This window comes from Chenopodium album, chromosome 8, assembly GCF_948465745.1.
Source record: "Chenopodium album chromosome 8, dcCheAlbu1.1, whole genome shotgun sequence".
Lineage (NCBI taxonomy): Eukaryota > Viridiplantae > Streptophyta > Magnoliopsida > Caryophyllales > Amaranthaceae > Chenopodium > Chenopodium album.
This window is the reverse complement of record NC_137841.1, coordinates 3790506-3814610: the sequence shown is the minus strand read 5'-3', so window position 1 is coordinate 3814610 and position 24105 is coordinate 3790506. Positions and strand designations below refer to the sequence as shown.

General features: G+C 34.8%; 3 protein-coding genes across 4 annotated transcripts; 1 reads left to right on the top strand and 2 right to left on the bottom strand.

The window, feature by feature from the left end:
* Positions 1–6987: 6987 nt before the first annotated feature.
* On the top strand, positions 6988–9820 carry LOC145642623 (zinc finger BED domain-containing protein RICESLEEPER 2-like). Its single transcript, XM_081693816.1, has 5 exons — positions 6988–7685; positions 7867–9143; positions 9224–9318; positions 9450–9460; positions 9565–9820. The coding sequence occupies exons 1-5, from the start codon at positions 6988–6990 to the stop codon at positions 9818–9820; spliced, it is 2337 nt and encodes a 778-aa protein (XP_081549942.1).
* A 5518-nt stretch (positions 9821–15338) lies between these two features.
* Positions 15339–16795, bottom strand: LOC145642622 (uncharacterized). Its single transcript, XM_081693815.1, has 2 exons — positions 16666–16795; positions 15339–16189 (listed from the first exon to the last, which is right to left on the bottom strand). The coding sequence occupies exons 1-2, from the start codon at positions 16793–16795 to the stop codon at positions 15339–15341; spliced, it is 981 nt and encodes a 326-aa protein (XP_081549941.1).
* A 999-nt stretch (positions 16796–17794) lies between these two features.
* LOC145555664 (rhodanese-like domain-containing protein 7) lies at positions 17795–23693 on the bottom strand. 2 transcript variants are annotated; one of them, XM_081617408.1, is made up of 5 exons: positions 23273–23693; positions 20464–20715; positions 20248–20349; positions 19123–19410; positions 17795–18421 (listed from the first exon to the last, which is right to left on the bottom strand). In XM_081617408.1, exons 1-5 carry the CDS (start codon positions 23645–23647, stop codon positions 18041–18043), a joined length of 1398 nt encoding a protein of 465 aa, XP_081473534.1. In that variant the 5' UTR covers positions 23648–23693; the 3' UTR covers positions 17795–18040. The 2 variants fall into 2 exon arrangements, with proteins under 2 accessions (XP_081473534.1, XP_081473535.1); XM_081617409.1 differs by having other exon boundaries at positions 20248–20346.
* Between the last annotated feature and the right edge of the window lie 412 nt (positions 23694–24105).

The window sequence follows — 24105 nt, the reverse complement described above, 5'->3', positions numbered from 1 at the left end:
CGTTAAGTCAATAAATAAAATTGTTAAATAGTTATTCATGTCTCAAAACTATAAATTAAGACAAACTTAACAATATTTTATGTGACTATATCTTTATTTATACGTGTATAATAAGATTAATAACCAACTAGTTTTGTGCCCCGTGCGATGCCCGGGTTGTTTATGGACTTTTAACATAAAAGTACATTATGATTCAATTTAATTGAAAATAGAATTCTAAATTAACTTTTTTTTTTTGCTGCAAAGTCTATCTATATTTATCCAACGTGGTACGACACTTGGTGCGTGAAAAATTAAAACACTAAATGATGTTTTCTTGTGGCCTAATTATAAGTTTATTATTTGGTATTTTATCGAAAATAAAACTCTAAATTAACAATCTTATTCTAAAGTAACTTTTTATCTTATTAAGTCTATCCAAATATATCCAAGGTGGTGCGACACTTGGCGATTTTTATGTATGAAGTTTATTAAAATCTATCCAAGGTGGTGTGACACTTGGCGAAAAGTTAAAATGCCAAGTGTCGCTATTTCGTGACCTGGCTAAAAGTTTAGCTTTATATATTAGTTATATGATATGATGAGGCAATGATGGTCGAAGTTGGTTATAGGTCACTTCTGATACAAACAATTTCTCATCCCTTTGTGCTTGTTAAGTTGTTATGCTAAACAAGGAATGGTTTAATGTTAACTTAGGCAATACAAGTATCTCTAAGTTTAGCTAGACATGCATAGGTTATTTGTGTTCCTATTTGGGCTGCGGCCTCATAGAGCCACCTGTTTTTGGGCCTCTTTATATTAACAAAACTTACCTCAACCCAATAAATAAAAAAATAATTAAAAGCTCAAAAATAAAGCAAAAAGGACTCTTTTTTTTTTCCCTTTCCTTTTTTTATTGGAAATTTTTTCAAAAAAAAAAAAAACTTTTAAAAGCACCATTTTACGAAAAAAAACCTTTTTAAAAGCCCTTTGGTTAAAAAAAAACTACCACGCTCATTTTTTTTTTGCGAAAGGAAACCTATTTCCCTAATTACCCTCTAATTAACTTAATTAATTACCCTCTAATTAACTTAATTAGACTCTAATTTCTTCTAACTAACCTCTAACCTACCAAATTACTAAGGGCTTGTTTGACATTGTATTTTTTTTTTTTTTTTTTTCAGTTTCCATTTTATTTATTTATTTTTTTTTATAAAAAAATCCAAAAATAGAATACAAGAAAAAGGTGTTTCCACTTTTTTTGTTGTCAGTTTTCAAAATTATCATGATTTTAATAAGTTTGACTAATTTTTTTTTATTCATTATAATAAGTTTGACTAATTTTTGATTCATTACATAACATATATCATATGATTTTAAAAAACAAAAAACCAAAAAAAAAAAAAAAAAAAACACAATGATGCCAAACGAGTAAACGACAGCTTGTTTGACATCATTTTTGGTTTTCAGTATTTTTTTTTTAAATAAAAAACCAAAAACAGGAAATATGAAAAAGGTGTTTCCACTTTTTTGTTGTCAGTTTTCAAAATTATCATGATTTTGATAAGTCTAAATAATTTTTGATTCATTATGTGACATATATAATATACTTTAAAAAAAATAAAAAACCAAAAACGGAAAACGGAAAACCACAACGATGTCAAACGAACCCGGCATCAATGTCCTCCCCCACCGAACCCGCTATCCAGATCCCCCACCTCCGGCGACCTCCTCCACCGCTAGATGACCCTTCCTTCCCCCTAATCACCGCCCGACAACCACCTCCTTGATTTTGAAAAACCCTAAAAATCGATTTAGGGGGTTTTTTAATTTTGTGCATCTTGCTTGCAATTGATGCTTGTTTTGGTTTTGACCATGTATGTATGTATGTATGTGATGCTAAGTGATTTAGAAGCAAATTGCAATTGCTTTGGATTTGATTTGAGCATGTTTAAGTAAATAAGAGCAAAAAATTTGAAGGGAGGTGGTGGTCGCCAACGGGGAATGGGGGAAAAGGAAGGGTGAACCGGCGGTGGAGGTAGGTTGCCGAAGGTGGGAGGCATCTTGGCGGCGGGTTCGGTAGGTGAGGGGGTTGCTTCCAAGGGAGGGGGAAAGGGAGGAAGAAGGGGAAAGAGTGTTTGGTTGGTGGTTGAGGTGGTGGTGGTTTTTTTTTTTTAAATTTTTTTTTTTTTGTATAAATTAAACCTAATTATTAAGTAACTGGGTGGGTTAGAGGTTAATTAGAATAAATGAGAGGAAATTAGAATCTAATTAAGTTAATTAGAGGATAATTAAGGAAATGGATTTCCTTTCGCAAAAAAAAAAAAAAAAAAAAAAAAAAAAAAAAACGTGATGGTTTTTTTTAACCAAAAAGCTTTTAACAGGTTTTCTTTTCCGCAAAATGGTGCTTATAAAAGGGTTTTTTTTTTTTTTTTGACAATTTTCCTTTTTTATACATAAAATGACTAGGAAAAAGCACGTGAGGAGAAAGCATTATATTGTTTTATGACATTGCAATATCATACCCCGGTAATACATATGAGCATGAAATTAAATTTATATCATGCACAACTTGTTTTATGGATGGACCTGGGTGGTTTTAGGGTTAGGTGGTCTGGGTCGTCGGTTTTAAGGTTAGGTGGTCCGTTCGTTGTTTAAGGGTTGTGGTAGGTGGATTTGGGTCGATCTTAGGGTAAGGTGGGTGGGTCATGGGGGTTTAGGTTGGTTTTAAGTAAACCAGATCCATGGGCGGGCCGAGGTGTAAAAGTTTTTCCCATTTTCAGATTAGGTCGGGCCTAGCTTTAAGCAAAAAATTTCATGCCCAAACCGCCCAAAATGATCGGGCCATACGGGCTTTTCGGGCCAAAATCGGACCGGGAAAAAAAAAAGAACTAAAATAGCTTGAAAACGCATTCCGAAGCTCGCCAAAAAAATTATAAAATCGGATCGAGCCCGGCATTACCCGATTTTGGGTTGAAAAATGCTGCCCAAAACTCGCCCAAATTCGGGTCGGGCCAACTTTGATCATCCCTAGTACAGTTTTGAGGTTAGGTGGGTGGGTCGGTGTTCAAGATTGTAGTGGGAGGTTTTAGGGTTAGGTGGGTGGGTCGGTTAGGGTTAATGGGTGGGTTAGGGTTAGATGTAACACCCTAGAAATTCCTTTATTTTAAAATACCCGTTTTGCCCAGTATAAACTTTAAATAGGAATATCTAAGACATTACCGCCACCGTGAAAACGGTTAAGGCAAATATCAAAGATACACAGCGGAAGACTAATTTTAAAAACCTTTCCAAAACAATCCAACTTGAAAAGCTAACCAAACGAAAGTAAAGTTTAAACCAAAATGAGCGAAGTAAAATGAAAATCAACCTACAATTTGGAACCATTAAAGGCCCTTATTAAAAACCAACCCAAATCCAAACTTGATATTAGCTCCACATATAAATATTAGCATAAATAATTAAAGCAGAAACACATTGTAACTAATATAAACTAGCATGATTCGCTCTTCACTCGTGCCCCATCATGAATGTGCCTCAATACCTGAAAAGTTTATCTCTACTTGTTTCCACTACTCTCCATTAAAAATGGGTCATCATAGGGCCAAGATAAAGACATAGCCAAATACACAAACACACACACAATCAGCAAAGCTGAGTACATAAGCGTAAATTAGCCACACTAACATGCTTTCACCTATCAACACACACTTACATCATTGCACCTGTTCACAAGCATACACACCAATCAACAAGACACAGTGACTAGACACTAATTAATTCATTTTGCATTGATTACGCATCGAACGGGTTTCCACCTATTAACCTCCCCCAAATAAATTTGAGGTTAACTGGCACGAGAGCTAACCATGCCAGCGACAAACCACACAAAGGTGGTGGAATTCCTGCGCATAATAAATAATAAAAAGGAATATACAACGTCTTGTACTCCATTGGAAGTTATGGTTAAATATAAAACCCCATAACCCCCCCATTGTTCATACTCAAGGTATATATGTTCCAAGAGTTTTGGTGCGTAATCTCTTTCACTTTACGTTATTTACATATTATTAGACTTGGTGATGACTCTCAAAGCATAATAATTCAATCAACAATAATTATTCAATCGAACAAACATACCAATTTAATTCTTGAATAATTAGTGACCACGTATTATTTAATGTTGAACCCTTTTTAATTCTACCTCAGTGTCAAAGACACCTTAAACGCATAATGCGCCAAAAATCCTATCCATCGGTGTTAAAAACACCTTAAGTGCACAAAGGCACCAACATACAATTTATTCCTTGTGTACCTAGACACTTATATAGCTCATTCTTCATGCTTAAAGCATCAATAAAAATTATTTGAACCATAATAAAATTCCTTTTCAATATTCCAAACATAATTAAACATGTAGTTTAATTAATCATGCCTTCTAACATGCCATAAATAAAAATGTAGTTCAAACACAACATGCCAAAAATATAATTTTCCAATCCATAAACCATCACAATTAACTCATGCTTCACCATTCAATCACCAACACCATTAATTCACAATTCCATACATAAACCTTAGCATGATACTACTTGTAATTGATTGAAATCAAGCCTAGCATGATTCTATATCATCAAAATATGCTAAGTACGCGAACGTACCTCAAATAAGCTCTTAAAATAACCGGATACTCTACAACAATTCTCGAACCAAGTCTCCTACATAAAGGGACAACAATACTATATTAATTACCCTTGTATACACAATTTCCAGCAACTTAAACTCACTTTAAATAACTTATAATAATTTGAAAATTATTTAAAAAACCCCTAATTAAACTCCTTTTTAATGGATAATCACACCCTTTTATTAAAAATCACAATCATACTACTTTAAATAAAATTCCAACATTTTCAACTAATCAAAAATCCTTTAAAACTTCATCAAAATACATCTTTATACTTAAATTATCCATAGAAACATTAAATTATCTCTTACCCCTTTTAAACTCAAAGATAAAATTTAAAGCATAAAAAAAAAACTTCGTTAAAAATCAAAAACTGCTCGAAAATCGTATTTAGAGGCTGAATTTAGCCACGAGAGGGTAGTACTCACTACCAAAGGTAGTGAATCTTTCTTAAAACGTTGTTTCCACTCGAAAAACACTACTTTTTTTTTATCAAAATCGGAGGAGTTTAGAACCTGATCGGGATTAAAACGTGATTAATATTAATGAACGGAAATCTAATTATTAAAACATGAATTTGTGTGTTCATATAAAAATTCCAGCATACTTTTTAAGGCTTAAACCCCTTAAATAAATTTGAAAATTATATTAAAACCACTTAAAATATTCTCTACTTATGGGTAATCAACTCCTTTTAATTAATACACAAAAGTGGTATGTAAATAAAAATTCCAGCATTATTCTATTAACAAAAACCCATTAAAATTTCAATAAAACTTCATAAAGATACAATCTTTAAGCTTGATTACCACTTACAATCAATGGGTATATAAAACCCCCAAATTGATTGTAAGTTAGAACCCTAAAAATCAACACTTTACTAATTTCAAAACCCTAACTTTAATACCTTATAAAACCATAATCTAAAACAATACAAAATCTGAAATTTATACTCTTTAATCATCAAAAACACAATTTTAAAACATACTAATCATAATTTAACCATCAAGAATCAATACCCAAAAATATATTGTAGGAATAATTATTAAAACAAAATAAAAGAGGAGAGAGAAGGGAAGAACCACCGTGGGTGGTGGCCGGCCAGCCGGCGGCGGCGTGGCTAGGGATGTCAGTGGGGCGGGTCTAGTAGGAGACCCGCCCCATCCCCGCCCCGATGGAGCGGGGATGGGTCTAGCTTTGGCGGGTCGCGGGGCGGGGATGGGTCTAAACTCCATACCCGCCATGGGTGATGGGGCGGGGGTGGATTTTAGGCAATACCCGCCCCATCCCCGCCCCGCCTGACCCGCCCCATCCCCGCCCCGCCCCGCCTGACCCGCCCCATACCCGCCTGACCCACCCCATACCCGCATTATACCCGACCCACCCATATGTACATATATATCATTAATTTATTTATTATGTATACAGCAAAAAAAAAAAAAAAAAAAAAAAATTAATGAAGTTTCTGGAAAAAAGCCACACATTCTCAAATCTCAATTTCTCATTCTCAAACTTTCAACCCTAGCCATCACGTATTCAGGCAGTCAGGCTCACTTTCTCCTCCGTTTCCCACTTTCTCCTCTCAAGCTGTCACATTACTTCCACCTCTGAGGCTGTGAATCTCGTCGCCGGTCAACGAAAAATCCGACCAGAAACTCGACCAGGTAATCTCTCTAACTCTCTCTCTCTTTTTTTCCCCCAATTATTTTTTCCCTTACCATTTTATCTTATGAAAAATAAATGAACTAATTAACTAAGAAATTAAGAAGCCATTAAGATTTTGGATGCTTAAAACTACAAGTTTGAATGTTTGATTATGTATGAGTTAATTTAATTGATTTGCGTCTGTGAGTATTTCCTAGGTAACAAAACCATTTTTTTTTTTTTGATGAAAAATAATTTGATTAATTACTTGAATAATTTGCTATTATGTTTGATTACTTGTTTTTTGAGTTGCATGATATTGATATAATTGATCTGTCTATTTGCATTTTATTTTGTATTTGTATGACGATAGTGGGGGGTTCAAGGGTATTTGTATAATTTGTATTTGATCTGTCTAGTTGCATGATATAGAATAATTTGTACTTGTATGTTCAATTCTGTCTACTGTTAACCATAGATGTTTGATAATTTCAAAGTATATGTTGATAATTTGTATTTGTATGGGAAATTGGGAGGTTCAAGAGTCAGATACTTGTAGGATATCTTTTTTTAAGTACACTAAAGGATTATGTGTTGACTTGTTGAAAGTAGTAGTTTAATTTGTTCATGAATTGACCATTAAATTACTGCAATTTGTTTTAGAGGAGAACCGGAGAATGACATCAAAAAATGACAATAATGCTAGTGTTCCCACTTCCGCTAGTAATACTCCAATTACATTGGATGACGATGAAAGTCCCGTGGAGACTAATTCCGATCCTTCTGTCCTACCAATAACTAGTAGGCATACTTCAGCAGTGTGGTCTGATTTTAAGAGAAAGAGGGTTGGTGATGCAGTAAAAGCTGAGTGCAACCATTGCTCTAAGCTACTTGCCGGTGGGTCGAAAGCAGGGACTACTCATTTGAAAGATCATGTAAAAATATGTCCAAAGAGAGTATGTCAAGATATTCGACAATCAAGATTGTTTGGTACACAAAAAAACTTGAATGATAAGAATGAAACGATGACATTGGCCCCTTATGAATTCCACCAAGAAGATGGAAGAAGAGACTTGGCGGAGATGATTATTTTGCATGAGTATCCAATTAGCATGGTTGAACATATGGGTTTTAGAAAGTATAGCAAGACACTCCAACCTGGATTTAAAGTGCCATCTCGCAACACAACAAGAAAAGATATTATGAAAAGATATGAGCTTGAGAAGGAGAATGTTGCAACCTTGTTGAGGAAAGCAAAGGGCAAGATTGCCTTAACTACTGACATGTGGACTGCTGACAACCAGAGAAAAGGTTATATGGCGGTCACCTCACATTTCATTGATAATACATGGAAGTTGCAAAGTCGGATCTTAAGGTATTGTTTTCTAGTTACTTATAACTTGTTTATTTTTTTGGTTGCCTTTGTATTGTTATAGTTTTTTGTGTGAGATTTAAAATGAAAACATACCTTTATATTGATGTTCCCTGGAAAATATCATAGTAATTATAAGTGATGTTGATAGGTTTTTATATGTCAATTTCAATGGTTTTGTTAGGTTTTTATATGTCCCTGCTCCTCATACTGCCGAGGTCCTTGCTGATGCATTGAAAGAAAGTATTCAATCATGGAATCTTGATCTTAGGTTGTCTTCTATAACTGTGGATAATTGTTCGACTAATGATGCAATGATGGAAATTTTGAAAGGAGTGTTTCCATATAGCTCACTTTTATTGCGAGGTGATTTTTTTCATATGCGTTGTTGTGCTCACATTTTAAATTTGATTGTTCAAGATGGTTTAAATGCTGTGGTATCAAATGGTGTTCAAAGGATTAGGGATAGTGTTGTGTTTTGGACTGCTTCTGATAAGAGAGTACAAAGGTTTGAACAAGTTGCTAAGCAAATAGCTCCTGAGTGTACTAGAAAGTTAGCACTTGATTGCAAAACTCGGTGGAATTCTACTTATGAAATGCTTTCTATTGCTATTTGTTATAGAGAAGTGTTTGTTGTTTTAAGTGCTCGAAATAATTTATATAAGAATCCACCGACACCTGAAGATTGGGAAAAAGTTGAGAAAATATGTGAACATTTAGAAGTGTTTAGTAAAACTACCCTTAACTTTTCAGGAACAAATTACCCTACTGCCAATCTTTATTTTCCTAAAATTTGTGCTTTGAGAATTGCTATTTCTGGTTGGCTTTTATCTCCTCATGATTATGTAAGGAAAATGGCCGACATTATGTTGCTGAAATATAACAAATATTGGGCTAATGTGAATGGTTTAATGGGAGTGGCAACAATACTAGATCCTAGATACAAAATGGCTCTTATTCGGTTTTATTTTGCAAAAATTTTTGATGAGCATGACTTTGAAATTGAGGTTGGTAGAATTAGTGATCTTCTACGAAGATTGGTTGAAGAATATGGCTCTAAGATCGGTAAAACTCAAGGTAATAGTAGCCAACAACCTTTTGATATGGGTAGTAGTAGCAAAGCCAATGAAGAGGCCTTTATGCAAGAATTTGCAGAATTTTTGCAACAAGATAAGGATCCAAGTCATGAAATTTCTAAATTGGATAAGTATTTAGATGCTGCTAATGTGCCTCTAGTCCAAGATTTTGATATTCTTAATTGGTGGAAGACAAATGGAGGCACATATCCCATTCTTCAGCAAATAGCCCGAGATATATTGAGCATTCCTGTTTCTACTGTTGCATCGGAGTCCGCATTTAGCACAAGTGGTCGGGTTCTTAATCCTTATCGTAGTCGGCTTTTACCGGAAGCAGTCGAAGCTTTGATGTGTACTCAAAATTGGATATGGGCAACTCTTAAAGGTAGATAGCTAAAATAACATTTTATTTAATTACTATTATTATTTTTTTTTTTTAATTAAGTCACATTGTTGTATTTGCAGATTGTGGAGAATTCAAGAATGATGAGTATGCTAAATTAGTGGGTGAATTAGAGGAAGAATTTGAAACATGGGATATCGATTCCGGAACAAGTGGAGTTTGCACCGAATAATTCAAGGCCTAATGGATTTCTTTTTATGTATTTTAATATTTGTAAACTTGTAGTATTTTTAATTTTGGACTTTGGACAATTTGAGTTACTGTTTTTTTTTTTTTCAATGTGTGAAGTATGTACTAGCGTACTGCTTTCTTTGTATTTGAGCTGTAGGCTTGACTGCTGTAGTATAGATTTTTTTTTTTTTTTTGGAATGGATTTAAATATATTATTTGTTGTGGAGTTCAGGTGGGGATTTGGTGGGTATGGGGCGGGGATTTGGGCGGGGATTTGGTGGGTATGGGGCGCGGATTATGTGGGGCTAAAACGGGGATGGATATCCACATGGGGATGGGGCGGGGGTGGTTTTGAAGTTAGACCCGCCGGGGCGGGGATGGGGAAAATTTCCAGACCCGCCGTGGGGATGGGGGTGGGGATGGGGATGAAAATGGGAGGCGGGGATGGGGATGGAAATGCCAAAACCCGCCCCGCCCCGCCCCGTTGACATCCCTAGGCGTGGCAGGTGGTGGCAGCCGGCGGTGGGCAGTGGCAGCCGGCGGTGGGCAGTGGCAGCCGGTGTTGAAATTTGGGTGGGTTTATGTCACCCAAAACCCACGTAAATGCAAGAATAAAAAGAAAGAATAAGAAGAGGAAAAAGGAAAAGAAGAAAGAAAGAATAAAAATAAAAAGAAAATAGCTTACCTTGACCATTTTACCTTTTTGGGTGGTAAAATTTTGGGGATAAGTAGAGTATTTATAGTGTAGAGTAGGTTAGGGTAGGTTTGGGCTTCATAAAAATAATGGACTTAAATGATGAACTAGGTGGCCCAAAAGTAAAAATAAGATGATTGGGTTCAATAAAGATGGGCTACGTTTGGATTGAATGCTTATTGACCCAAATATAAATAATTGCTTTATTTATAATTCAATAATTAAAATAGTTTGACCCAAAATATATTTTATAATTAAATAAATAATTTATAAAATACATTAAAAATACGGGGTATTACATTAGAAGTGGATGGTGGTAGCTAGTGGGTCAATGAATGTTGGGAGGCCGGTGGTGGTTGTGGGGAATAACTTGAGGTTTTTTTGTTTTTTTTTTTGTTTTTCTGTTTTGTTATTTTTTTTAGTGATGGTGGCGGTATTGGTGGTGGTGTGTCTTTTTTATTTTATTTTTTTGGCAGGTTTTCTGACTAAAATTTTGTCTGATATTTCCAACGGAATACAGTCCGTCGGAAAATTCCAAGCCGGAGAATCTCATATGACGCCCAAAAGCTGCTGGAAATTCCGTCGAATAAGGTCGTATTTCCTACAAATACATTTTCGATGACCCGACGGAATTCCGTCAGAAATATGTTTTCTGACGGAATTTTTCCGTCGAAAATGACCTATTTTCTAGTAGTGTCTTTCGATCACATTTCTTGCAGAAGTATGCCTCATGTTTAACAATTCCTCTTTTTTGTTGTAGGTTGTCTGGGTTAATTCATTCTTGTAAATTGTATCGTTTAACCTCTATAGGCGAGAGTGCGAGAGAAAGCTAATTAAAAAGTTGATTATCGTGGTCATATATCATGCATCACCAAATTCACTAGTAGATGGCTGGTAAGTATTTTGTGAGTATCCTTGTATCAATGTTAATCGAAACAAGAATTTGTTCACCTAAGTGGCTAAGTTGTTTGCAACGAGAGTGCATTATTGAGAATTTTCTACATTGATGGTAAGACTCTCGGGGTTTCCAGATAAGCAGAATGGATCTCATTACTGGTTGCAATGTACTCAATCACAGTTGCAAAAGGTACAATGTTGGTTTTCACCCATTGCGTTGCTAGGTAGGAGGCTAGACCATGAAGATCTTCAATAGCGACACCGAGAATGGTTTTGATACCGAGGCTATCCTTATATGGCTTAAATCTCACATTTTTATTTGTTTGGTTAAACCATTGAAAGAAATCACTTGAACATAATAACGAATTAAGTTTTATAGAGCTAACAAATAGGTGAAAATTAACTATTACTCATAAGTAATGATAATTGTTATCCAAACCTTTCACTTAAACATTTGATAATAATGTGGTTGAATTGAATTCGTTTCCAATCAATATACACCCTTACCAAACATGAGAATTGTAGTGGCATGTTATATATATAATCATCACACAAAACATATACGGAGTATTAAAAGCCCAAAGTATAACAATTTTATTTTTTTTTATCATGCATGATCAAACTAGTATTCGTAACAAAAGGAAGTTATTCTAATTTAACTAATACTACTCCTAAAAACTAAATAGTAAATTAAACTACATAAATTATATGAATAATACAATTGCCATCAGAATAAATATCACTTAAATTCCTTTTTGATAAAATGTAATCTATGGATTAAAATTGAGTGAACCATACTTAATTAGGCTGTTGATCAGGAGTAAAGAGTCCAAAATGCTGCTCACTTGGAGCTCCTGGTTTATTATCTTCATCAAATATTGCAAACAAGTAAGTCTTAATTCCTTACCCTGGTTTCAACTGAGTCCCGTACTTTAAATAACCGATCACGTTCCGATAATAAGTTCCTGCATTTTCAACCGTAGCATCATCTCCACCTTCCGACGTCCATCCAGTTTCCGACACCACGATCCCTACATTAGGCGCACCCGCCTTCCCTAGAGCCGCGTGATATGTCTATTTTATATAGTGTTTTACCCCCGTCCCGTGGTCATTATTAGTAGTGTTTTTGGCTCTTTCGGGCCACTTTTATTACTAATATGTGTTTTCTAGTGTTTTCGTAGTTTTGGTTGAGTTTTGCAGGGAATTGCACCTTTGGAGCATTTTCCCGGGATTTTTATGAAGCAACTATGAGCATTGGAGGAACACGACCACTTTTGGAGCCCAAGGCCGGCTAGATTCATCGAGCCGGTGATTAAGGGCTCGGTATTTGGAATACCGAGGTTTGGACCGAGTATTCAAGACCCGAAGAGGAGATCCGGATTGGGCCGAGGAGTCGAGCCCAATCAGAAGTCCAAAGCCTCGAGGAGCCACAAGGGCCCGATCGGGCAAGCTTAGCTCGATCGGGCAAGAAGCGCAGCAAGCCAAGGACGAGTGGCCCAAGGCGCGCCCGATCGTGCGAGGGTTAGCACGATCGGGCGGTGCTGCTGAGGTGAATGTGCTAGCAAAAAGGCGCACTCGATCGGGCGGCCTCTAGCCCGATCGGGCGCGTGTTTCTGGAGAAGCATTGTTGTCGAGCAATTAGTTTCTAATTAGGAGTTGTTTTAGTTTTGTTTTAAATACGTTTTGTACGGAATAATTAAGGACCTCTTCTCTTAGATCTTCTTCGACTTCTACTTCTTCTCTTAATCTTCTCTCTTAGACTTTCTCTCTCTACTTAGACTTTTCTCTCTAAACTCTCTCTCCAAACCTTTGTTCTTATTTCTTTGATTAATTCCAGATTATTTTGGTAACGATTTCTCTTCCTTTAATCTTATTTATTTTATTTCTTTCATCATGATTTATTTTATTGTTTTGTTTAGTTTATATTTAATTATGTGTGAGTAGTTTAATTTCTAGGGTTTATGGGGATCTAATAAATAATATGAAGGGGTAAATTATTGTTGTTGATTATCAATGCTAGATTAATTTCCTATTGATTGATTTAATGCTCTGTGACTAGATTAGACCTATCTTTTATGCATGAGTTTGACAATATTGATTCAAGAATCGAGAGATGAGAATTAATGTTTAGGTCTAGTTTCAATAGGCAAGTTAATTTTAAATGGTTAAGTCAAGATTCGAGAGATGAGATTTAATACCGATAAATTAATTGTGTGATTGTAATAAGTAGCGAGAGCCCTTTACAATCTGGTTAATTGATGCATTGATGATTGACTATTATTGATTGTTGGTATTACATGATAATTTCTTATTGGATTGTTTTAATGTTTTACAATTGCGGCTTGTAAAAGTATAGCAATATTAAATTGATGAATCGAGCAAATGTTAATTTGATATTAAAGGCTATTTTCAATAAGAACTTAGATCTAGTAAATTGCGAGAGCCTGTTAGATCTATGTTGATTAATAAATTGCGAGAGCCTGTTAATCATGTTATTTATGCAATGTCAATGATTGATTACCCTATTTTACCCTGGAGTATTATTTATTGGTGAACCTATGCCCTAGATCCTTTATATATTATTTTCTCCCTATTCCTACTCTTTTTAGTTTAGTTTCTTATTCAACTATAAATATTGGTTACTTAAATAGTTTAGATTATAATAATAAATTAGGAGTAAAAAGACTAGTTTCCCTGTGGAGATCGACCCTATTTCCCTATCTACTTTAGTTAGAGGATTTAGGTATTTACTTTTGATTAGGGGATACGAATTTACCCTGTCACCACGTACACACCATCCACGATCGCGTCGAATAAGTTCTGATAGTCCCTTCCACCGTCAGAAAACAAAAGACCAGGTGCAATAAATAATGCATAGTCAAGCCTTGTAGGGCTTAGCTTGCAGAGCTGCTATATTGGGATTAAAGAGCCTCGTGGTTCCTATTTCGTTGGATTTGTAAAGGTTAATGACATCTTGCTCGGAAGGTAAGTAGTTGTCTGGAACGATTCTATAGCATACTCCAACTTGTCCCACTGCATGGTTCAATCATAACGTAAGGTTAAAAATTATGCTAATACATGTTTTTAAATTTCATAGCATACTCCAACAAATCCAAAGTTTCATTCCAAATTAATACATGTTTAAATTATACGAAATACTATTTTTGTACATAAATTGTACATATATTGTACATGTATCGTAATATTCAACTATTGACCCATATAAGTTTGTGTAATTTAAATTTTGTAAATCAAACTTGTTAAATTTTTTCATCCTGTAAATTTTTACCCATGTATTTATACTATTTGTAATTTTTATTATGGTGATAATGAGAGTACAATAGAATATCATGCAAAATTAGTTAGACAATTTGTAAATACTAGCAATATTTTTTTCTTCATATATTAAGGCAATGAACATATATTTACCTTAATATTACACATAAAATCAATAATTTTTGAACGTTAATGAAACTTTCTTCAACATGCATTTTCTTTCTTTATATAAAGATTTTCACATAGAATGTAATTTTTACGAAAATTTTACTCTGTGTCACATTTTAGAAAGTATGGAGACATGGAGTACTAATTGAGTATATTATATTGTCTAAATACAATGTATTTAAAAAACTTAGGAACTACATTTCTTCCTATAATGTTGTCGAAATACAATGTACTCGTATCTAAATACAATATATATTTCTAGTCAATAATAAAAAAGAATTATAGAAGATATTTTCTTTACACATTAATTTAAACTTATAACCACTATAAGATATTTATTGTAGCTTGATGAAGGAACCTTTATTTGATTTGTTAATTTAGATTTCATTTGTAAATGCCGAATGTCCATTTATTAATGAATTGATTTTGTTTTACAAAAATATATTAATTTAAATATAAAATCACTTGAAGTTATCATGGTTAATTTTGATAAATTTTAATTTGTTTACTTTTTGTGAAGAATTTTTAAGGTTTTATATAGAATATCAAATAAATGATAGATATTATTTCTATCTTTATGTTAAAGGGGTATACTTTTGCCTAGAGTAGTTATAATTGCAAATTGTAATAATTGTCCAATATAAAGGTTTTTTATACAAGCATACTCGACATAAAGAGAACGTGTGACCTAAACTAATAATTCATCATCACGCATATATATTCAAGTAAATTCCAACATATAAAATCACAGCTGAATTCCAACATATATACTCTAATATAGTGTTTGAGGTATTCCATATTAAGTTTAATTTGTATAGTCGATAACACTTGTCAAATCAACATTTTACATGTGTGTACGATTCACCAATCTACACATAAATTGTGTGTCCATGTGTACGTGGTTTGTTTTGTGTACGGATATTCAACCATAAGCTTATGCTTTTAATTGAACTATCGATCTAGTTCATCTTCTACAAGGCAAAAGATCCACATTGAAAGTTGTTTCCTTCACACCATGCAACTTGATCCATGACATAACCCATTTCACCACCATACACTCCGGCACCCGGTAAAATCGTAGTCGAGGCAGGGTAGTCCTCAAAGCCATAGTTAATACTTAACATGTTGAACAACGAGGCATCCAAGTCATAATCATTAGCACCACCAATTATCTCTTGTGTTGGAGGAATCACTTGGGTTGTTTGCATTGGTTGTTCAAAGCTCTCCAACCTTGTTGTATTGCTCCAAATCGAGTTTTCATCCAAGGTATAACCACATAGATTATTAACATCATTAGAAATAGGATCAGATTTGTTCATAGCTAAGAATTCATTGCTCGAAAAATCCGAAGTTGGTACAATATTATGCATTTGTGCATAACTAGCAGAGTAGTTGTTGTTACACTCAAAGTTGATAGTGTTATTTTGTAACTCTGTCTCATTATCAATTTTTGGGAAGCAAGTTTGGGGTTCATGATCATCTGAGAAGACTAACGAGCTCGAATTCGATGGAAACCGATGATGATTAGCAGATTTAGAAGGATTAGGCTTAGATTTGGACTTCTTTTGAAGGAGATTATGAGTGTTTGGATCAAAGCCTTGAGCAAGAAGTTTTTTTTTTATGCAAGAATTCCAAAAATTCTTTACCTCATTATCTGTTCTTCCTGGAAGATGTTTGGCAATTTGGGCCCACCTATTGCCAAGAATTCTATGTACTTCAATTATAGTTCTTTCTTCTTCTTCTGTGAATGAACCCCTCTTTAGATCTGGCCTTAAGTAGTTTATCCACCTTAATCTGCAGCTCTTTCCACACCTTTGAAGTCCTGCAATGATCATTTTTGAGTTGTGAAAGTAAAGGTTTTAACATTATAATCAACTTTTTGAATTGTAAAGGGGTGAGTTATTGCGCGATTAAATTTTTATGACAACGTGATAACAATTTTCAGACAGTGAAGATACGTAATAGTTATACAACGTATGTATAGTGTGTAAAATTAACACACACTCAAGGTTCAACTTTAAAATCAATAAATTAAAAGAAAGTAAAATCACTTTAGAAGTAAGATTCAAGTGTGCAAACATTATTTAAATAAGACCAATTGAGTTTGTAGTAATCATCTAGCTTCAAAGGAGGGTAGGGGCGAACAAGTCTATTTGTCTAACTGGTCAGGAAACTCATAAGAGGCGAAATGTCCTGTATACCCTTAATGAGAAAACAGGAATTACGACTCAAAATAAGGACTCGACCTAGACACCCGAGGACAGATAATCGTACCCACATACGGACGTACATACGTACCTGCTAATTTGGGGACAGAGCTCCAGGAGCCATGACCATGATTAATAATATGAGTGGCAAGTCTATCATCTTCTTCCGGAGACCATAACCCTCTCTTAACCTTTTGTTTGCTGCAGCAGTGATGACCCATTTTCGAGTTTCGACAACACAAAACACATACAAATTAAAGAAGACTGAAGTGATCACAAGCAGCTCAATCAACTTTCAGCTTTGTCCCTTATATGTACTTGGTAGTCTCTTCTAATCATATGGGAAAACTACTTAACTATATAGTATTAATAACATGGTTAGTTGTTATATTCTTATTAAATTGTTATACTTAAATCATACTCTAATATAAAAGTTAGCAATAATATTATATAATCCATTGCATGAAAATGATTGATAAATGGATGAAGTGTATTGTAGAAAGAACTAATGGAATGTACGTAAATTAAACTTGCTAAGAAGAGATTATGAGAGGAGATTATGAGCTGGAAATATTAAACTTAGGGTGCACTCATTGCAAGACTATGTTACATGTAATATGTAGCTTGCTAAATAGCTTGTTCTTTTTTGGTTGCTTCTAGATTAAGCTTATTTTTTTACCAAAACCCTAAACACTAAAATCATCTTTGACAAGATTTTGCTCTTAATTTTGTGAAACATTATCCAACTAAACCGACAAAATTTAACTAGAAAATTGGTGCAATGGGATGTAATGAGAAAATCCTATGATAATGTTATGAATTAATGACATAGGTATATGTTATCCGAAACCAAATCGACTTGATCAAAACTTGATCACACACTGGCCTAATCAATGTTTTTTCAAGTGTTTGATAGTAAGCAAGCAAGAATTTATGGAGGCGAAAAAGAAAGAGTGCCAATAAAAAAACTTAGTCGATGAGATAACATATTATATTACTACTTTCGTTTCAAATTATCTATTTATGAAACTGCGAAAACATATTATTTTTGCTACTATTGCTTGTTGATTGGATGTATGAACAAAATATTATTGGTCAATTTTAGAGGTAAATTTCTTACAAGTATTTGGGTCTAAAATGCTGACACAAAATACAAGTATTTTTCTTTGTACTTTGCAAAATAAGTTAAATAACATTCAAAGTCCAAAATGCAATACAAATTGACCAAGTCAAGATGTTAATAGCCTCCCAAAATGAAGAATAACCGTCAAACACCCTTCCTTTTGGAGAAAATCTGTGCTTTTAGCTTAATTGTTACACTTAGTCTTACTTGTCTAATTCAATAAGCAGACAAACATTTGCTTACTATTCCAAGTAGGCTAAAAAGCTTAGTACTAGTATTACAAAATTGAAAGATGGAAGAATGAGAAACTACACGTCTCCTTCACTCCATATTTCCGGATAAACTATACTGATTTTGACATCTGAGGACTACTATCACTTTGTGGCTCGTTTGTACTTTGTGTTGGTCGACGACCCTTGTCAGGACCACCGATGACACCCCAAACCTCAAATTGCCTTTGTCGAGCTCGTGCTCTCTCTTTTTCTTCTTCTGATTTTGTCGAGAAACAGTATGGACAAGAAACACCATACTCGTATTTAGGGGACTCCATATCTGCATCACTCACTGGTTGCTTGCAGCCATAACAGAGTTTGAAAGTGCCCTGGGCCAAACCATGATCCACTGAGACCCGTTTGTCAAAGACAAAGCATTCTCCCTCCCATAGACTCTCAGATTGTGGAACTTCCTCCAAATACTTGAGTATCCCCCCTCTCAAATGATAAACCTGGCAAATCGTCAAATGTCTTAATGACCAAGTCAAAGAAACCTTGAGGAAGCAAGAATGGCATTGATAAAATCGGCATTAACAGCTATGAAGTGATAGCTTGTTCAAAAATTTTGCAAAACCACCTATGTGAAGCAACCAAGATTTTTTTTTTTCCCTTTAGTCTATTCCTGGGAGTAAACGCATGCATCTTGAAAACTCTACCATACTCATTTGGTTCATTAATGCATTGCACAAGAAAAGAGCTCCACTGATGACACCCAAGCGACATCTGTTTTGCTCATCAGAAAATTCACCATAATTCCAAAGATGTAAATGCATTCCCATTATCTATATAATAGGCCACATTTCTAATCTAGACCAACCTTCTAAATTAAGCAAATTACACTATATATTTCTCATATTACCCTTGATGATATCCTAAAATAAGAATTCCAAAGAAATTCTATATTTGGGGTGACAAAACTTATAAAAATTCAATCAGTAAGAAATATTTATGGTATTATAACTCAGTTTCCTAAACATGACTCCAAAAGGATAAAAGGATGTGTTTCATAAGAGAGTAGAGGATCGAGATCTTTAACACACACAAAATAAGACATGTAAAGCTTAAGCAAGAAGGAAAAGTTCATTTAAGTTTATTTTGATCTATAATTTTTATATAATCAGAAAAAGTGAGCAATTTGCAAAAATGTATTTACCTCTTTGAAACCTTTACTTAAGAGATAGCTAGAAGCTTTCTCACATCGTATCCCACCAGTGCAGTACATGGCAACACGAGGTGGAGAGTTGCACCCTTCAGTATCCTCTTGGCTTTTACTTATCTTGTTTTCTGGCACCTCCTGGGATGGAAGACTGTCTGTACCAGCCAGTTGAAAATTATCTTCCACCCATGTAGGAAATTCTCTGAAGGCTGTTGTACAAGGATCAACTGCTCCTTTAAATTTTCCAATTCTGGTTTCATAGGTGTTGCGCACATCGATGACCACCTAAGATTGAAAGAAAGATGAGTTCATAATGCATATCTGTAACTGTACTTCAAGCAAAACTAAACTAAGTCGCTATTTGAACCACAAGGAGGTTGTCCATATGCTTTCTTTTACCACAAGGAGGTTGTCCATATGCATTGTTCAAAATATCTAGCTATAAACAGGGCTAGAGAGCTTTTACAGAGTCTAAGGAGGCAATTAAGAAATCCAACGATGTTATCATTCCTCTAACCAAAATCTCTAAGTGCCAAGACCTAATAGGGCTCAGACAGTAATATATTTAACTGTATCGTCCATCGTTTCTGCTGATTTAAGTATGGGTTAAAATTTAATTTCCATGAACAAGGAAAACTCAAAGTGATGTTTATACCATTAATCCTTATGAAGAAAAGACACAAACCCTCAGGGTTGGTTAATTAGTTTAATCTACATATAAAACTTAACTACTGAAAAAAATTGATCTCAGAATCTCTAAAGAAGTAAAACATATGTGATAAACCACAAAGATTGCAACATATTCTAATCACAAAGTTTTAAGCAGATCAAGAGGATGGAGTTTGCTTTCTGAATTTAGTTTTGACTTCATTGGATTTTGACACTGAAGCAGCTAAGTTAAGGATCCCTGGTGAAAATTAGAGTTTCTATGACCTTTAACAAATATGAGATATTCAAAATCCTGATCACAAAATATGAGTTGATGCAGAGGATGGTAGCTAATTTCTGAACATGGAATTACTAAAATGTATAATATCAATCCCTTATATGGTAAAGAAAAAAAATCTAAAGCACATCATCCATATGCTTGACAAACAAAAATTACTGAAATATCTTTCTTACCGTGTTTGGGTCGCTGATCAATTCATTCCACTTTTTAGGGCTAATGTAGGTTCCAACCTTCTCTGTAGGAAGAACACTAGGCATTCCAAGGGAGACTATCTGCTAATACATGCAAATAGATCACAGATGTAAAAAACAAAGCATAGTAATACCGGAGTAGTAACAACTAACAACTACTTAAGAAACAATTCACTGAATATGTATTTAGAAGATTACCTCTTTCTTTAGCTTGACCCTAACATGATCCCATCGGAAGGGTGCGTCTTCTCCAGCTCCAACAGGAGATTTGCTTGTATGTCCATGGTGTATTGCTTCATCTTCCGGAGTCACAGGAGACTCAATCTGCCTTAAGCCCTTCAAACGTTCATCAGATTGAATAAATTCAAGAACACGTTCTACAGCTTCACGGGTACCGCATATGCTCCCATTTATTCCTTCTGGTGCAAGAATGATACCACCTGAAACACGCTGAACAATATCAGACAGGTAAGGGCATGAATAGTCTGAATTTATGTTCTCAGGACATTAGACTTAAATGAAATAAAGCAGTGAAAAAGGCACTTGGACATCCACCAATAATGCAACACGAAGCAACTTGATAATCACAAGATTCTAATACTAAGTACGATATAAGTTGGATTGGCCCACAAGATTTATATGAGCAATGCAGACTCTTGGATGAAAATTAAGGTCTTTTGGCAGCTATTTCAAGAATAAGAATGTCAGAAACTGAAATAGTAACAACGACAAGATTGTAGTCGGTCAGCACACGCAAGCCTTATAAAGAAGTAGAATTATATATTTAAAGCTAACGTCAAATATAGTGAATTTTATAAGGATATTATCACCTGAGAAGCTGAGACCTCCTGATTTGGATTTTCTTTTTTCTTTATTTTTGTTTTGGAAAAAGGTTGGGGTGTGATCAACATGCCACTATGGCTCCACAACAAACTATGAGTTAGGAAGTGTTACACCCAAGTGGAGAAACCGTCAAATTTTACATGCATTTGCTATGCCACCATGGTCCATGGTTCATACCAAAATGTTCAAAGTGTTCTTACTCGATTGCATAGAAAGCCTATTTAAAAGTAGAAGGAAAAAACAAATTATAGTTTCACCATGTTCTCTCTTGTATCTTCTCTCAACAATATGCATTTACACCAAATGTTCTAAATAAATAAAACTACAGTTCTTCACGATTCAAGAACAACACTAACTTATGCTGGCCAGATTTATGGGAATTGCATTTGCTAAAAAATATCTAGTCAATCCTCAAATGAAACCAAAACTTTTTGGATCAATTTACCACCCATTATCTTGTCCTACATCATAGCATAAAAAAAAACCAATTGTATCACTATGCTAGCCGTTGCTTCCTATATATGTAATATATTGGTCACTTAGGGCGTGTTCGGCAAATTATAGCTGTGAAGGTAGCTGTGAGCTGTGTAGGTAGCTTGTAGCTTTTAGCTGTGAAGATAGATAATTTAGGTATGAGTGTTCGGTAAAGTAGCGGTTGACTAGCTGTTACATTTAAAAATTATTATTTTATATTTAATAATATAGATTAAATTTTCAACAGCTACCTCTAATTTCAAAAGCTAATATTTCTAACTTTTCATAAAAGCTACCTTCACCACTAAAAGCTACCCAAACCACTACTTTGTCAAACACTTATATTTTTTGTTAAGTAGTGATTTGACAAAGTCAAACCACTAAAAGCTACCTAAAAGCTACTCAAACGCTAGCGCCGAACACGCCCTTAGTCCAACAACTCTAATTAAGGGTTCAATATACAAAGAATAAAATAACCTTTCTACCCTGTAGGGTTTTGAAGTCCGCATACATCTTTAAGTCTTCATATTCCAATACAAAAGCCCTTAAATGGCAAACCATTGTATTCTCTTTGTCCCTAAACTTAAAAGCTAACACATCACTATAACTATCAAGTATCAATATTAAATATTCAAAAATAGCATTCACATGGTAGAAATGTGTGACTGTGTCCCCTCCTCTGATTGAACATTGAGCCGTCATTTTACTGAGTAACCTGACTAGAGTCTGGAATATATAATATGTACATAGCCCTCCATTGCTCATTGATAATATACCTTAACCCATCGTTAACCAATACTTTGCGGCAACACTACGTACTAAATTTTGTTAATTAGGGAAATTGCATAACCCCGTCTCACTCACAGACTCACAGTCACCACTGCTCCTCTCTCTTTCATCACCTCAACCAAAGAGACGAAGGCAACCAAAATTCGCTTTCAATGAATTAAATAAACCCTAATGGTGACTTGAAATCGGGTCGATCCTATGCACTCAATAGAAAGGGGCCCATCTCCAAGAATTTCCAAACCTTACACCATCATGCTTTCCCCATTCTTTTCTCTCAATTGTTCACTCTACAACTCTACCCCTCAACTTCTCCTCTCTTTCATCCCACATTCCCACCACACAAGTCCACAATATCAATGACCATGAATATTTTTTACTTTCTCTACGAAATGCTCATAACTTCATCACTTTCTCTCATTGATTTATTCACTAATCTACTCAATCCTTAAAATTCTCATAATCCACGATTGATCCCTTTTTTCTACACTGCTTTTGTCATCTCACCATCACTGCCAATTTTGCATCTTTCTCATTGATTAAAATACCCAACTCGTTAATCAGAGGAAAATACTCAAGAACTGAAATTTTAATCTTTCCCAAACATATAATTGGAGGAATCAAATACCAAGATTTCAATTTCAGGAATTGAAATGAAGCTTTTGAAATATAAATGTATCCCCTAACCTTAAATGTAATATTGGTAATACAAACAATACATCGCAAATCCTAAATTTAACACACAATCAGTCCAATGAACTAACACCAACATGATGCCACAATTTATCACAACAATATAAATGACAAATACATTATACTCAAGTCATATCTGCAGAAAACATGAAAAGCTGAAATCTTTACACCCAATAAAATCAAAAATTAACCAAATTAAGATTAGAATTACCAATTCTTCACAAAGACGTTTAATGGGGTTGCGAAAATCGGCATGATCAGGGAAATCAGCGAACTTGTAAAAGGAGACAACAACAAGCAATGAACTGGGTTCGACCGAATCAGAAGCAGCGAGTTCCGAGTTCAATGAATCGGCAGCAGAGAAGCAATTAGGTGGAGTTGCGGAGGAGAGAGAAAAGGTGAGATTGGAGACGACAGAAGAGGGTTGTTGAGCGGTGGTGAAGGTGGGTTTCATGGCGGAAGAAGAAGAAGAAAAGGGGGTGATTGAAATGGTGGGTTTGAGAGAGTTGAAGGGGAGAAGTGCAGCTGCTGCGGCTATTGCTGCACTTCTAGTGGTGTAGTGCCTTAGCATAGGATGGGATTGCATTGATGCTCTTTTCCTCCTATTTTGCTCTCTACTTGCTTTCTCTCAATTGGAGAGAGAGTAAAGTGGAGAGTATAATGATTGGGAATTGTAACATTCTTGTCAACTTGTCTCACACACACCATTGGGTGAAGATGGCTCTATGCCTCTATGGTATCGTGTCGTGTCGTGTCGTGTCATGTCTCGATAGAGAATTATTAGGTGAGATAAGGATAAAAATTGTGTTATCTGTTGTTTGATATGATTGAGAATTAAATTGCGATAAGTAGTGAAATTACTTAACTATCCTTACTAACTTTTTTCCTCTCTCCTCTTAATTCACTTTCATTAAGGTTAGAATTGTCTTTTACGTTTCAATTATTATCCCCAAACCTTACATACATGCCCCGAGACTCCGAGAGGTTGTTATATACATCCATGAGTATTTGTTCTCATTTTGATGATTATCTTTCATTTTATCA

Excerpts from the sequence above, each read along its gene's own strand:
- LOC145642623 (XM_081693816.1), top strand. The coding sequence starts at position 6,988 with ATGACATCAAAAAATGACAATAATGCTAGTGTTCCCACTTCCGCTAGT. Across the intron at positions 7,686-7,866 it reads TTGCAAAGTCGGATCTTAAG|GTTTTTATATGTCCCTGCTC; the intron begins GTATTGTTTTCT and ends TGGTTTTGTTAG. Across the intron at positions 9,144-9,223 it reads GATATGGGCAACTCTTAAAG|ATTGTGGAGAATTCAAGAAT; the intron begins GTAGATAGCTAA and ends TTGTATTTGCAG.
- LOC145642622 (XM_081693815.1), bottom strand. The coding sequence starts at position 16,795 with ATGGGTCATCACTGCTGCAGCAAACAAAAGGTTAAGAGAGGGTTATGG. Across the intron at positions 16,190-16,665 it reads CTCTGTCCCCAAATTAGCAG|GACTTCAAAGGTGTGGAAAG; the intron begins GTACGTATGTAC and ends TGATCATTGCAG.
- LOC145555664 (XM_081617408.1), bottom strand. The coding sequence starts at position 23,647 with ATGCAATCCCATCCTATGCTAAGGCACTACACCACTAGAAGTGCAGCA. Across the intron at positions 20,350-20,463 it reads GGGTCAAGCTAAAGAAAGAG|CAGATAGTCTCCCTTGGAAT; the intron begins GTAATCTTCTAA and ends TGCATGTATTAG. Across the intron at positions 19,411-20,247 it reads TGATCAGCGACCCAAACACG|GTGGTCATCGATGTGCGCAA; the intron begins GTAAGAAAGATA and ends TTTCAATCTTAG.